We start from the raw sequence: 16,731 nt of genomic DNA, 5'->3' as shown, positions 1-16,731 counted from the left end.
CTGGTCACATATTTGACGTCTCATTCTATCACAACTAGACATGTGCATTGTGCAACAAAAAAATTTGTTGCGGTTTGGATTTTTCGTTATTTCTTTATTGGCATTTGGGTCAGAAAGTAGGAATTTTAGGGGGGACTCCACGGCAAAAAAAAAGCGGGTCATTACCCGTGACTGATTGGCCAGGAAGCCGGCTCCATGTTCCCTCACAGCACTGCCGGTCAAAGGAAATCTCCCTCTGACCAGAAGTTCCGGTATTGGGATAAGTATTGGAGCACTTGGGCGAGTAGTAGTGCATCCCTAGTATAATGTATTGCTGAGATTTGCAGTCTTCTATAGTTAAAGGAGAACTATGAGGTGAGTGCTTTTCACATGCTTTTCACAAAACGGTCACATGATAATAGGTATCGGCAATTGGTATCGGCGAGTGGTTGAGAAAAAGTATTGGTACTCGTACTCGGTCTGGAAAAAATGGTATCTGTGCCTCCCTAATAGATAGATGCAAATGAAGAGTAGCCTTTGCAGTATCCAGAACTCTTTCAGGGCTATAATTTGCAACTGAAGTCAAACAGTAAACATCTCCTTTACTTCCAATCCAAATAGTGTCAAGAGGAATGAAAGTTGCCAGCCAGACAAAGAGTGAGGGAAGTGGACTTGCTGCCCAACAAACATCTTGTATAAATGGGCACCTATGTTCAAAAGGGCCTTAGTGCATCAGCACAGTCTGCATACATTTCTAATCTGCCCCTCCCTGGAAAAATGATTTGTACTCTGAGAAGTGCACAAGGGATATGCGGGGGGAGGGGGGTGCGGCCTGTACCGGGTGACACCATCACAGGGGGTAACACGTTTATCTTATCCCGACAGATGAATGTCCCCTCCTCTCTTTGCCGGCGTCCATCACGATGGCTGCTGGCGGTGAAGTGTACGTGATGTCATTACACGTGTGTGTAAGGACGTCACATGTTTATGTAATGATGCGCCCACGGGGTGACACCCGGTGGCCGCACCGGGTGTTTCCCAGCCTGATGACGCCGCTGGAGAAGTGTCCTTTCCTTACTCGAAAGCCCTAATTCCACATGCCATCTACAGTATATCTTTTGTAATATGTTACTGATAAGTTTTACAAACTTCTACTAAACTGATAAGCTGCAATCTGTTAAAGACTGTTAGAGCTACCAAAATAACTTCCACCACAGTGCGTGGAAGACAGGTTCTCTTTTTTGTGTTGTATTACAAACCATTTTAACATCAATGCATTGTGTTCTTTCACCAGGCTCGGGGCTTTCTGCATATGCTGACAATGCAGTCCAGGCCGGAGAGGTGTTGAAGTACTGTATGGATGAGGCTCTGTCTATTATCCCCTCAGAAGTACACAAGGAGACCACTGTGTTACTGGGAGCGACAGCGGGTATGAGACTACTGAAGTGAGTCTGATATTTCTTTAGGATAAACTATATGGCTACATTATTAAAATAATTATGTCGCGCAGAATGCTGGAGCAAGAAAATAACTGCATGTGCTGATGATGTCTAATTAGATACTGGTCACTTGTGCTTAGTTACATGATCTGCCAAGTCAGCCGGTGTTCTTGTTAATTGTAAAGTGTAACTCCAGCTAAAACTTTTTTTGGTTGTAGACAGAATGGGAAAAGGTTTAGGTCGCCTGTCATACAAAACAAATACACCTATCTATTTTCAGGATTAGAAAGAAGGGCAGTAGGAGTGTACTTCCTATGTTAGGCTTTGCAATCTATTTTCACTCACTGCTTCCTGCACCCAGGGCCGGTGCTAGACTATTTTGCGCCCTAGGCAAGACCAGCTACTTGCATCCCCCAGCTCCCCTGCCACGGCGCAACCCTTAATCCCTCCCCCCGCGCGGCTCCATTCTACTGCGGGCTAGCTTCTGCAGGTGACAGGTGGGTGTAAGCAGCCGGGAGCAATAGCCAGACTGCTATTGGCTATTTTAACCCCTTCATGACTGAGGCCCTTTTTTAATTTTTTGCACCCATGTTATATTCCACATTTTAGGCCTGAAAATGACGTAAAACCCCCCAACATTATATATTTTCTGAATGCCAAGACCCTATAGAATAAAATGGTGGTAGTTGAAAATTTTTATGTTGCGCAATATTAGCGCAACTCCTTATTAAACCCCAAAATTTAGTGATTGCAAGCCATTAGGCTATACCCTAGGCAGCAGTGTGCCCTAGGCGGCTGCCTAATTTGCCTAGTGGCAGCACCGGCCCTGCCTGCACCACCAATTAAAACTTTCTAGGCAGGTTTGATGGCTGTTGTGAGAAACATTGCAGTACTGGCAGTTTTGATATCAGACTTTCTGTGTGTGAAAAGCAACAAAGAAGTTGTTTCAGCATCACCAGCAGGTGTGTTCCAGGATCACCAGATTACTGACAAAAGAAGGCAGGGTGCACTGGTGCGATACAGCTCAATGTCATAGCACTATATTTGAGGGGGGGCACTGTCTTTTCTGAACAGATATTGATAGTGACAGAAAATGAGCCAGAGTTGATTTGGCCAAAAAAAGCATATATCCATATCTGGAATTACAATTTGGGCTAAGTGCCACAGTAATATAATTTCCAGACAAAGAAAGTAATCCCAACCAGGACACTACCTACATAGAATTTGCACATGCTTGCATTAGTTTCCTCCCACACTCCACAGACATGCTGATAGGATAATTGGCTCCTGTCTAGGTAGTATGTGTATGTATGCTTGTGAGATAGGGACCTTAGATTATAAGCTCCTTGAGGGCAGGGACTTGTGTGAATGTACGCAGAGCCGGATTTACCCTCTCTACTCCCCAAGGCCAGATTCCTCAATGCACCCCCCTCCCCGCCAACACCTCCCCTCTCCCAATGGAGAATGGCAACCAGATGGTGGGGGCAGCAGGGTTGGTTTCATTTTAAAAAAATGTTGTCTATTTTTTTAACTTTATCACTTTTTTATTTGTATTAATATTTTTTACTTTTTAAAATTTGTATTTAAACAGACCTGACAGGCTGCATACAAGTGATCTTGGCGACATCTCCGGGATCACTTGTACAAAACAAGTGGCGCCTTCCCCACTGTACATTTAGCCCTGCTTGCCCAAAGCAGGGCTAAATGTAGAAAAAACAGCCGGCCCAGCTCCCAGAACTGCATGTCCCAGGCTTTGGGTGATAGGAATTCCGCACCCCTGCTGCCCCTCTAATCCCTGCTGCCCAAGGCCGGGGCTCGGTGGCCTTGTGGGAAATCTGGCCCTGAATGTACGATATGTACATATTGCTGTGTACATCTATGCACTATATAAGTACCTGTCAAAAGGAGATATGATCTCATGAGAACACTTAAAGTGGACCTTTCAGTAACTTTAAAAGTCTGTATGTATTAATCTACGACTTCACCATATTCATCAACAGTATCACTGAAAACCCATCATTGTGCTCTAGGCAGGTGACTTTGCTTTGATTGCTATGATATCATCAGTTTGCTGTGGGCAGAGGGAGCACTGATCAGACTGTATATGTAACTCACAAGGTGAGAGTCTGACGTCAGGGGCTGATCTGCATCAGATATTTATGAATGCAAGAACTACACATGCACCACAATTTACATGCTTTTTCATCTCTAAGCAAGCTTGTCAATCTAGGAAATAGATGGCTAACCTGAATGATGGCTGAACAAAGATTGCACATGGATCACCGTCAGGGGGAGAACTATGATCTCTGTAAGAGGTAGCAAATACTTGGAAGGGTTACAGAAGAAGGCCAGACAAATCTTTTATTAACCCTTTCAGTGGGGCTGCCCCCACACTCCAAGGGTTAACTGCTCATTTTTGTCTAGGTGTGGGAATACAACATTTATGATCACCTGACTGTCAGAGCCGGCTTGCTCTTAGATCAGGACTTCCAGCCTCGCTCCCCCTCCACTGCAGCGGTCTATGGATCCTCGAGTCATTACGTTCTATACACTGTGTATTGAATGTGAGGACGCAGAGGTACACACCATTGCTGCAGCAGAGGAGACAGGCTGGAGGAAGCATTTTGACAGCTGGCCGGTTCCGAGGATAGGGTGAGTACAACTTTTTTTAATTTTTCACCCTAGACATAAAACCAGCATTTAACCCTTGCAGTGCAGGGGTAGCCACACTGCAAGGGCTATTAAACATTTTGCCCTAAGCGTTCTTCTTTAAAGTTACATGTAATTTAGCATGTAGCACACATGCACTAAAAAAAATAAAATAGGCATGTCAGGTGTAAAATGCTGAGATTATGAAATACTTGCAGAGCATTCACTTCCTGCTTGGAAAGTGCAAATTACATCAGAGTGCCTAAGCAATGAACTCTGGGATTGGCGTGTCATCAGCAGTGCGTTGCTTAGAAACCTCAACTGTAATCTCACGAGATCTCAGAGAAAGGCATTTCCTCCCCTGAGTTGATGTGCTTGGTCACATCTCCTAGTCACCTGTCTAGTCACATGTGCCAGAAATCCAGGAAGTAATAGAAGAGCTAATAATCTGCCCTTAGTAAACATGGCTACTTTCAGAAGACGGTGGAAGAGAAGAGAAATAAGGAATGCAAAGAATACAAAGCCGGCAATTATCTAGAAGTATGTGTTTGTAGATTGTAATTACTAACATTTCTTAAGGTGTGTGTTTTTGTCATTTTAAAGGTATGGGTAAAAGGCTGCTTTAACATTAAAAAAACCCTGATTTATATGTGATGCTTGGTCTCCTTTAAGTCATATTTTATCTTAAATGGAACTGATGACACTTAATCGGTCATGGTAATGGGTTAATCAATATTGTCACCTCTGCCTCCCATGTCTTCCTGCACTAATACAAAGAACTAGCATGGAAATCTCAGTGATGTCCTTGGTGGTTTATTGATAGGCATATTATGGTCATATTTGACCCCAGATAAGTTTTTCCACCTTGTAAGCAGAATAATCCAATTATCTGAAAAATGTTCAGAGAAAATTGATTTTCAATGTCAATAAGGACCAGAGTTAGCTGAGATCACATTACACAAGGCACCCTTTTCTTCCACTGAACCCAAGAATGATCCTTGTTTAAAGTGGACCTCCAGATAAAATATACATTTTACCCAAGAGACTGGAACATTCAAGAAAGTGATAACTGAGATTGTGCTATGAGTAGAATTTTTGCACAAGATGCAGAAAACCTGCCTACAGTTCAAGTAAATCTAAACCTAAATGAGATGATATTTAGTTAAAGCACTGTGAGGGGAATTTATCAAAACTTGAGCAGACACAATTTGGAGCAATTGCCAATGGTAACCAACTCTACAGTTTATTCAGTAAAGCTTTGAAAATGAAAGATAGAATCTGATGTCATGGACAGCTGCTCCTGATTCTGTCTCCTCCAGTTTTTATAAATTTCCCTCATACTGTTCTCGCCTGTTTATCATACTTTTTCACTGGCCCCTATGTCACTGCTGTAACCCGTAGGAGCCCACGGATGGAACCAGGGATCCAACGCTACCAGAAGTGTCAAATGTATAGGATCTTATAGTAAGCTTCTCTTTTCAGTGCAGCGGAGTTCAGTGGTGTGGACAGTAGAACCGCTAAGTATACACTGTTTGCTTTCCAACAGTTCCAGGTTTTAGCGGACTCTTTCAAACATTGCTAGCTTTAGCAGGGGTGTGGAAATTTAAAGCAGGAGCCCAATCAACTTATTCCTCATGAAACTTGTCATGATACGAAAAATAATTTTAACCAAAACCGTATTTAAAGGGGTTCTAAACCCTCCGTTTTTTTGCCTATATCTACTGCTAGCATGCAGTAGATATAGGCAAGAAGTTTAAAAAAACCCACTTGAACTGGTTTTAAACTTACCTCGTAATCGCTGCTCGATCCCGTGCCGAGAATCAGGAAGTGATCGTACGGCCGCAAAGGATCTTGGGGCGGGCGCATGCGCAGTTCCGATTCTCAGCCGGGAGACGAGCAGAGACGCAAGGTAAGTCTATGGACGCGTGCACCCGCCTGCAGACACCGCTGGATCGGAGAGACAGAGCAGTCAGCGCTGGATCGGAGTGACGTCACACCGCTGGAGGGACACATGAAAACATGGGGAAAGAAGAGGAAGATCAGAATAAGAGACATCATTTGAGGTAAGTGCTAACATTTACATGGGGGGAAGGGGAATTTTTTTTTGGCTTTAATGTCACTTTAACTGTGCTAAGAAGCTCTTCTCATTAGTCAGCATGGTCAGGTGACCACGCTGACAGATGAGTGCTCGAAATTTGCAAGCGAAATTCAAACTCCACAGCTCAGGGCTGCACTGGACGACAGATACCAGCAAAGGGGTGGGACTGTTCACCGACCGGTAAGTATAGTAGGGGAGTGGGGAGTGGGGGGGCAGATTTGATCAGGTAATTTCATTTTTCGAAATAATTTGGGAAAGTGAACTTACCCTTTAATGCACATTGTGTGTGTTAGAGAGTGCAGCTGCCCAGCTACCACAATATGGCACACAGTGGAATGGGGGCAGTACTCATGTGCAAGTATATTCGCTTGCAGATGGCGAGGTTAGTTTAAAAAAAAAATGTTTTGTCATTTTATAGTTTTTTACCTTTTTATCACTTTGTTTTAAAACTTAACTTTATTGCTATCACCAGGGGATAACGAGCCCCTATGTGATAGCATTTGGAGATGACAGGTTCTCTTTATGGAGCCTGCCCTCCAAAACAGAAGTTCAAGCACAGCATTGTGCTCAATCTCCTGTACAAGCTTTCAAAAGGATGTCACCAGCACACCACTTAAGTGAAATCAACAAAAGTCAATTTATTAATGGAGTACTGTCATTCCAGTACAAACGCTTTCGGGGGCCGCACAGGGTCCCCTTCATCAGGCATCAGGCTCAGAATGGCACGTGTCTGTAACAGACTCACCTGGAGGTGAACCATAGTGAACGTCCGCCGCCATCCAATCCAGGCCAGTCATACCGCTTCTTTCGGCTCACCCACATTTAACCGCGGTGTTTGAATTGCTCGGCGTTCTGTTGTCAGCGACACAACGCTGAGCAATTCCTGCTCACATAGGAGCTTCCCTGCTGAGCTCCTTAGCATGTCAGTGATTGCTTACATACTCCTTCCTATCCACCGCAGCTGCTGTGCAAAGGGATCTCTCCTGAAGGAGACATTGGTGTGGGAAAAGCTACTTCCACAGTGAGGACTGTTCCCTGAGCTACTAACTGCAAGTATACTCTCTCTACCTCTCTGCTTTGCCATTCATTTGATGGATTTAATGTGCTTGACCTGTGACGCCGGTCATATATTGAATTGCACACTCTAATCGCTTATTGGAATGTATGAACTGCTATACTACAAACAGTCTGCTTGCCCTGGTGTGAGGAAACACTGGACAACACTCTCCAATCAATTAGAGATTGTATGAAGGAAGGCTATTCCATTATCCTGTGTGTTAAGGATTCTATGGTTATAGACTGCAGGGACTTAACTCTTGCACTCCCAAATCATAACAGTGCTAAGTGGGCAATACCAAAGTGATCCAGCTGCCTTTATAGGAAGACGCATTGTATTCACCACACTCTACCTGAATAACCTGGCTCTAGACTCTGCATCTGTGATCCTATCAGGTAATTAATCTTAGCCCTCAGTGATACATTACAGTGTCATTCTGAGCCTGATGAAGGGGACCTTGTTTACTTAAATGGTGTGCTGGTGACATCCTTTTGAAAACTAGTATAATTTCACCGCACCATCCGTGGTCACAGTGAGCACCCACCAGAATTTCAAGGAACATCCTATAGCAGTAAGGAGTGCAGCAAGACACCTATATATTACCAATCTCCTCTACAGCTGGGCTTGTGAGACAGGAAACGTTGTGAGTACAGCGCTCCTGTCTCACTGATCACACAGAGCAGACCAGAGAACTGATGTTTTCCGGTCTCCTCCGCGTAAGCAGGCTGCAACAAGTGATCTGGGTGGCTGTATAGCTGCCCAGATCTTTTGTACAAAACAAGCCGCGGTTCCTCTGCTCTACATTGCAGCAGGGTTAAATGTAAAAGCAAACGCCTGCCGGGCGCCCAGAACTTCATGTCCCGGGCGTCAGGTGATAGGAATCGAACACCCCTGTTCAGACTGACAAGGAGGGGATAAAATAATACTTTTCATGACGAAGTAATGATTCATTTTTACAGTTCAGTTCTCCCTAATTCCAAAATACCTTTTAATGAGAATTGAACAGTGTTAGGATAAAATAATGGACACAGTTAAAAATAACTAATTTATCTTGAGGTGTTCAGCCTAATGGGCAGACTGACTCCAGCTAGTTAAAACCAAACTCCAGGATACTTTTAAATCTATCTTATTCCCCATCCTGTGCTGCCAAGAAAAAGTTCTTAAAAGGAGAACCGTGAGGAGAGTGAATTTACACTCATCTCCATAATTAGAGCCCACGTGTGACAACAAAACTATCACACATCAGCTCTATTGATCGAGAACTGAGCGATCACATAACGCTGATCGCTCAGTTCCCGATCCTCTCCCTGCAGAGACAGGTGACTTTCAGTTACTGCTCCCCGCAGGAATTCCCCTTTCCTCTCTCCATTCTTCCAGCACTGGCTGGATGGACAGACGGGAGAGGAGACGGGCTAGAACCAGAGCCAGCTGTCAATCAGGCATCGGTGTGGATCCCGACAATATTGTCGAGATCTTTTCCGGCCACAGCGTGGCTCTGCTCTGTCAGCATATAGAAGACAATAACCTACTATCTGCAGAGTTTTGTGTCACAGGAGGAGATGGTAAATCTCCTCCTGTCACCCTAAAGAGAACTATGGCAAAAATGATTGAGCCATAGTTCTCTTTTAAAGTACTATTAACACAACAACACTGCCCTCCATGTCCTCAACACAACCTCATTCAACCTACTTCCTTTCAGCCCAGGGTGTCACGGACACTCCCCTTGGAGGTATGTCACCACCTCAGCCTGGGCTCACTGCACAAACAATGTCTGCATCATTGAGAGCCGCCTCCAGGAGAGGAAGAAGGATCCAGGTTGTCATGTGATAAACCAGAAGACAGCGGGGAAAAAAGGTGCTGCGTACAGAACGAAGAGGCTTCAAAGGATTGCCTTCAGAAAGTAAAGTCAGGTTCTAAACCAAGCAAATTTGGTGCTTTATTAAACATGCCATGTTGCTAATTACCTCTCAGAATATGTACCTTTGACATCAGGAAAATAGACTGCAGTCTTCTCGACAACCAGATGTAGAGCAAACAGAGACTCCGTGCTGTAGAAAGCAAACAGGAGTGACAGACTGTAAGCACAACTGATGGACACCCAGATACAAACCATATGTTTATTTAGACATCAGTAACAACTCTTAAAGTGACACCACCATTCTCACTGAAACAGAAAGTGATGGGAAATCCGAAATTTTAATGTCACCAGAACAAGAGCTGAGGGGAAATCTTCCAAAAAGGACAATGATCCAATGTTCCAATGACAACTGTCTAGGAGGGGAATTCCCCTACCTTTGGAAGTTTTCCCCTCATTTCCTTTTGTGTCTCTGGGACAGGAAGTGGAATCCTCCTTATTGGTACACAGAGCACACAAAAAAACCTGACAGGGTTTATTCCTTTCCTACTCCATTCAAAATGTTAAAAAATGTATTAGCTGAGGGCGCATGCGCGAGGCTGACCAAGATGGACGCTTACTGATCAGCTCCGTGCCGGAACGGGAGAGGCGACGACCTATTTAGCCTATAGCAGCCTTTTAACGGGACATTGACAGCTACCTACGGAACCGGGCTCCCCACGCCGACAGACTAATACCACCATGTCCTGCACTAGAAGTCGGGGTGGTAAGCTGAGTCAGTCAACGCTCCACGAGGCTTTGGGCCGAGCGGCCCACAAGATGGCGCAGGCGCTGTCGCAGAAAAGTGAAGATTCCCTCTCCTCTAGTGAACCTCCCGATCCCCTGGAGGACAGCCCGCAGACCAACCAAGCGGACCCGGAGGTCACTCCTTCCCTGCTGGCCCAATTGGAAACCACCTTGCATAAGGCTCTGGATAAGGTATCTAAACAGATTACCTCTCAGCTTATAAAAGAGATTAGGGATGTGGGCAGACGCACTACCACGCTTGAATCCCGCTGCAATGACATTACCACCATAGTGGAAGGGCATGAGGATGACCTGGAACGGCTACGTAATCTGAACTTATCGCTCCTAGCACAGCTGGAAGATTCTGAAAACCGGGACCGCAGACTGAACCTGCGTATAAGAGGATTCCCGGAGTCGGTTCTGGACCTGCAATCAACGATCACCGCGTTGTTCCAGGAATTGGCCCCTGAAATCCCCTTGGAGAGGTTGGAGTTCGATAGGATCCACAGGGCACTCTCAAGGTGCACACCGGAGGGCCCTCCCCTGGATATTATTGTTCGTCTTCACTTCTACCACACTAAGGAACGAATACTCCAAGCAGCCAGAGAGGCCGGGATATTACAATTCCAGGGGTTCCGTAACCAGATCTTCTCTGACCTTTCACCAGCTACAATAGCTCGACGGCGAGAGTTCCGACCCTTGCTCCAGGTGCTCCAAGCCAAGAAGATCAGGTACCGTTGGGGCTTCCCCTTTAAACTGCAGTTCTTCTATGATGGCAGAACCTATACCTGCAACACTGTGGATGAAATGCGGGAATGCATGGACTCCTTGCACCTACTGGGACGTACAGATGTGGCCGCGGAGGACTGTCCCACCACATCGACACAACGCTCCGGGAGAGAGAGGCCTACCCGTCCCCCGGCCAACTTACCTGCACCACCTTCGACCTCTAGGATGGCGCCTGACTCCCCAAGGCCTGCTGATTCCTTCAGATGATTGCACAATCTGGATTTCTCATCTTTTCACCAGTTGTTGAGCTCGGTTTCTCCATTCACAGTTGTTGACGCTGCTCACGTCATCTCGTATTGGTGTGGGTCCCCGATTGTTGGACTGCCTATTGTCCACACCGTACCATCACCATCCCTTGAACTGGGACTCCTATGGATACTCCTATGGCGGCTCCTGGTCTCTTCTGAATTCCTTGTTCCTGCGATCCTTTGCTGTTTCGTGGTTTCACTATTGGACTCTTTTGGAGGTGGCTTGCCCTACGGATCCTATGGCCACAGTGTGGGTTCCATATTGGCACATCAAACCGGGGGCGCAAAGTTATTTCCAGTCTACTTGCCTTGTTTATGTTTTATATGTTTTTTTTATTTTTTAGTCTATCTGAATCTCCTTGTAACTGCTGACACCACCTTAGAGGTCGATTGTTAATGACCCCCAGGTCCCTCAATCACTTTTTCTTGGCATTCAGAAAATATATAATGTTGGGGGGTTTTACGTCATTTTCAGGCCTAAAATGTGGAATATAACATGGGTGCAAAAATGGAAAAAAGGGCCTCAGTCATGAAGGGGTTAAGTATGTTCCGTTTACGATTCACGATATATGACAAGTGACATGTGTTTTAATGTACTTGTAACCTGTTTATATGAAAAGTAAAATAAAAAAAATCTTTTGAAATAAAAAAAAAAATGTATTAGCTACATATACAATTTAAAACTGAACAGGTATAAACAATACAAATTAATGCAGCTCTGTAATCATTGATACATCATTACATTTATTTAAATGCAAGCAGTGTCAGTAGCTGAATCTGACCTGAAATCAGCCTCTTGCAGCCCCTGTACAGCAGAGCTGGAGTGTAAGAGGATGAAGCAGTACAAGAAGCCAGCCAGTTCAACAAGTAGCACGCTGATCGAAGAAAGCAGAGTGACAGAAAGATGAGCTCATCACTGTGCTGCTTCTCCTTTCACTGTCCAGTCACAGGCTGGGGCAGGTCCAGGGCGACCTGGCCTTTTAAGAAATGGATTGAAAAATGCTGGCTATCAGACTCTGGACAAGAAGAAAAGGACTATGGGGGAAATCTCTGAAAGAAAGGTGAATATTGCTGTAAGAGCTGACTTTGTCATTTTATCTTTTACTTGGCTATTTTTATGTTGTTTTTTTGGGGCTGGAATTCAGCTTTAAGTACTGTTAAGTGAGTCACAGACCCAGAATAAGCATGCTGTAAATGAGTGTCAGAAAAGTGTCAAAGTTCCTTAACATGGCATGCATTGACATGACAGCCAGGGAATTCTCAAAAGAGGAGTTCAGCAATGGCAACCTCACTGATTCACACATGAGGCCTCTGTGACTCCAGCAGTCCGGTTGCTTTGTAGAACTTGTCAGCGTCCGGCTGCTTGAATGTGTTGCTCCTTCGCCATCTTGATGATCGAGGCATTGCAAAACACTGCAGAATCAAGAGAGTGACACGTCAATCATAAGAGAGATATTAGATTAGATGGAAAGCCTGTAAAGCCGCAGCCACCTTCTCTTGCAGCTTTCCAGGCACCGAGGACTGCGGATGTTATGTGAGAAATGTAAGTGGCAAGTGTTGCTGAGTTCTGTATCGCTAAGCTGGTCACAGAGAGATCTTTGTGATCTCTCCACTGGCTCAGTGACTAAAAATATGGCGCCCGCTGTTTTACTCGGGGTGATTAGGATGTGCCCAGGCACACCCGGCACACCCTGTGCACACGCCTATGATCGTGCCAATGGCAAGGATCTCACTGCTCTGACTCATTTACATGTGTCCGTAAATTGCAGGCTAAGCTAATGAACTCAGTTGTCATATGCAGGTGTTGCATGCATGTACCAAGGTAGCCATCCAATAATTGCATCTTTCATCTCACTTGAACAGCATCTAAGCATGTAATTATGTAGTGACGATGTCGGAGGAAAATCCTTATAAATGCTGTTTCCCTACATATGTCTGAAAACAAGCCTTCTCCATAGATCAGCTGTGTACGTATGGCCTTATTCTATTTTTCAGGCTGCAGAATGAAACCAAAACTCAGAACATCTTCGACGCAGTGTCAAGAACACTCGGGACATATCCAGTGGATTTCCAGGGAGCAAGGATACTAGATGGCACGGAGGAAGGGTCACTTGGCTGGATCACAGTTAACTACCTACTAGGTACCTTCATACAGGTCAGTAGACAAAACCTCACCTCCTTCCATCTTTGGCTAGGACTATGTGTGGGCTCAGAGGCTGCCACATTAATTGAAGTGTATTATCCTTTATTTATAAAAAGACAATGGCCTGTTGCATATTATATCCCTGCAGTCCTCTTTCCAATTAAATACCTGGTGATCATCTAACTGTGACCACGCCAAAAAAGGAATCATATCCATACCGGCGTGGTCAGCGTGATCTAGGAGTTGCAGGAAGCCATGCTGACGTACAACATACCGTAGCTGTACTCCCATAGTCAGCTTAGCCCTCATTAACACCCCCCCTCTCCCCAGCCTAGGTCCTATAGGTCTGCTTTGCCCTGCCACCATAATGCACCCTCCCCAATAAGAGCAGCCTGTGGGACAGTGGATCACAGAAGGGAAACCTAAACTGCCAAAAAGGGATTATAAAAGCTTGGTTTAGTTTTTTTTTTTTAAATAGGTTTCAGTAGAGCTTGAGAAAATAATTTTGCATATAATTCTTTGATCTTTTCCAACTGAATTTACTAATAATTTAAGGGAATGGAAGGTTTACATTAGAAAAACAAACTATGCAAAGAGCTCGCCATCTGCTGGCTGAAAATGGTAATATGAAATATGAACAAGCAGTGTTTCATATTTACATAGTTACATAGTTACATAGTTACATAGTATTTGAGGTTGAATAAAGACATTAGTCCATCAAGTCCAACCTATAGGATCTCATTCCTAGGAGTACTTGTACCCCTGTATATTACGGGTTCTTAGATCCAGAATCTGGGATTCTAAACAGACAACTCGCTCACATCTAGCACAAATGTATTCCCCCTCGAACGCATGTTCAAGGAACGCATACATTGCACATGGCATGCACTTGGTTGCATACCCATTAATGGAAGACATTATTTTATTCCACCCTTACTATTTATTTATTTATTTTTTCTTTTTAATGTATTTTAGGGATTACATAAGATTACTTATTTAACTGTAGCTTAAATAATTAGCTTTAACTGTAGCTTTATTATCTACGGTTTATTGATCACGAGTGGCCCGTTAAATAACTTGTATGTTAAATTAAATAGATTAAGTTAGATTAAGGTAAATAAATTATACTGAATTATATTACTGACCTCTGGTATAATTATACTGCCTCCCTGGGTTAAATTATGCTTCCCCCTGCGGTTGAATGTGGTTAATGGTGATAGTAATAATATTAGCGCCCTGTGTTTAGATTATGTAACCTCCTGGGATTAAATGATATTAGATCAATTTTAATTGCACTAGCGCCTTGGGATTTGATTAGATTGCACTATCCCCCTGGGGTTAGGTTGGGGTTAGTCTTAAACAATTTGAGTGCTACTGCAGCCCACTTAGCAAACTACAGTTTACTATACACCCTATCAGTTTGGTATGTGATGCAAGTAAAAAATCACACTGTAATTCAATAAAAATAAAATAAAACTTATTTTTTTTCTACTAAACATAATAAAATATAACAAAAAGCTATTTAAAGACCAAGATTAATACATTTTCAATGAATACATACATATTATGGGTTATTAATTAAAATGTAGTTTAAAGTTCATTTTAATGTATTTTTCATATTTTATTAAAGCTATTCTTAAATCCCCATCCAGTATTCATACTTAAACAGCTGGATACATCCCCAGCAAGCCCAGATGTTTGGAGCCATGGACCTTGGAGGAGCCTCTACCCAAATGACTTTTCAACCCGCCGGTGACATTGAAGACAAAAGCACGGAGATGGTTTTCAGACTCTATGGTTTTGATTACAGTATCTACACGCACAGCTACCTCTGCTATGGCCAGGACCAGGCATTGAAGAGACTCCTTGTGTACTTTATAGAGGTGGGGAATGTATATATGATGTACAATATGCCCAACATTCTAAAATCATTACAATTAGGGTGATTTTGTCTGAGATTCCTTATTACTCAGGAAGGCCACACATTGCATTGAGAAGACTTGTAAGGTGGGGTGGGGCGGGGTGGGCCTTTTCCAGGAAAAGTCAAGATTTACAGTTAAAGCCCAGCTGCTGGCACAATAATCTTATTACATTTTAGTAGCTGCAGAGGGACCTTGCTCTCTGCCATCATCAGACCTTCTACCAAAATTCAGTTTTGGTCTAGAAGTCCACAAACCCCTGAACTGCTGTGCCCACTCTGGCTGTAGTGTTGCAGCTCTCATAGACCTCAACACTGCTGTGGCATTCCTATCCTCCTCTCCTCCTGGCCAATCACAAAGCAAATGGCCCCAGGTTCTGTTTTGTGATTGGCCAGGAGGTGAGGGGCTGAAATGCCACAGCATTGCTGAGGTCTATGAGAACTGCAGGGCTACAGCAACAGTGGGCACAGAAGTTCAGCAGGAGCTGGACTTCCACCCACATGTATACAGAGGAATTGCAGGGAGATGGAGGCAGGTCTGATGATGGCAAGTGGCTTTACATCAAAGTCACTATGCAATGCAACTTACTAAAATGCAATAAGTTTATTGTGCCCAGAGCTGGTCTTTAAAGTGTATCTAAACCCAAAACCAAAATGTACTGTGTTGCAGCTTACCTTTATCTTTTTTTTTTTTTTTTAAAACAATTTTTTTTTTCAAACTCGTTCACCTAAAGGTCGTTTGTCTACCCACCTTTGTTAAGTAATCCCAGCTCTTTAGGCCCCCAATATAAATACAAAGTCGTCCAGCCAAGCATTGTAGGAACAATGGTTTCTTAGTATCAATGTGTTATTTGTATGCCAAACTATTTTAGGGTCTAATCCCCGCAGTTGATGTATCCTTTGGCATGGTGATCGTCCTGAGTTATGAGTTACCCCCTAACTTGGCCTGTAGTGTGTATGTTGAGTATTGAAAGGGGGACCTTTATCTTTTGATGTGGTGACTGCATTGGGGGTTTTTTTCCAGGCATTTTTTCCTTTAAAACTAAAATACAACCCTTTTAAAAAAAAAAATGAATCAATTTTTTTTTTAAATACTAAAAAAATAAATGCATTATTTATAAAAGAAAAAATGTTATCGCACTGAAGCCAGTAAAGCATTGCAACCACAATTAGTTGATCAATGATGCAATGCTCTGGCTCCTGGATTTTTGCCTACACAGGCAAAGGTGCATTTTTACGCACAGTACAGAGGTCAGGGTGTGACGCACAGTACAGAGGTCAGTACACAGTGCAGAGTCAGAGGTCAGTATGTAACTCAGTGGAGAGGTCACAAAGAAAGTACAGGGACTTACAGTTGCTTTGACCTGTTCTCCTGGTGATGGTGGGGGGAGCAGTGAGGTTTCATAATTGTCCAGCCGGCTCCAGGTGCTCTCTCTCCCGCGCAGCAGAAGCGTGCCAACTGCAGTTCGGCAGTCTTCCTCTCCCACCAATGCCGTGGCCGCCGAGGAGCCCGATCGAAGCAGGCACAGACTATGTCAGTCGAGCTTCTTGTTCTCTTCTCCCCGCTGCCACCGCAGTCTTAAAGTCAGAGCAGTCTTAAAGAGGCACCCCTCCCAGTCCACATCTTTTGGACGTTATTAATCTGAGTTGCCACACTCAGTATGCCCGTCGCTTGCGGCCATATTGAGTGGGGCACTCAGATTAATAACATGCTGGATTAGTCTGACCCAGGGGCGGATTGGGCCGGGGGGCAGGGGGGCAATTGCCCCC

At 44.1% G+C, this 16,731-nt stretch overlaps 1 protein-coding gene across 1 annotated transcript in view; it reads left to right on the top strand.

Moving 5' to 3' along the window:
• The window catches only part of LOC108787250 (ectonucleoside triphosphate diphosphohydrolase 8-like), a 56,623-nt gene that overhangs the window by 27,399 nt on the left and 12,493 nt on the right, over positions 1-16,731 (top strand). The window contains exons 4-6 of the mRNA XM_018556747.1: positions 1,274-1,424; positions 12,896-13,055; positions 14,696-14,926. Of these exons, the coding sequence (XP_018412249.1) occupies positions 1,274-1,424; positions 12,896-13,055; positions 14,696-14,926 (542 nt within the window). The remainder of the gene's footprint in view (positions 1-1,273; positions 1,425-12,895; positions 13,056-14,695; positions 14,927-16,731) is intronic.

Source organism: Nanorana parkeri, unplaced genomic scaffold, assembly GCF_000935625.1.
Source record: "Nanorana parkeri isolate BGI_ZX_2015 unplaced genomic scaffold, ASM93562v1 scaffold251, whole genome shotgun sequence".
In the NCBI taxonomy this organism is placed as follows: domain Eukaryota; kingdom Metazoa; phylum Chordata; class Amphibia; order Anura; family Dicroglossidae; genus Nanorana; species Nanorana parkeri.
This window is presented reverse-complemented; position numbering and strand designations above follow the sequence as displayed.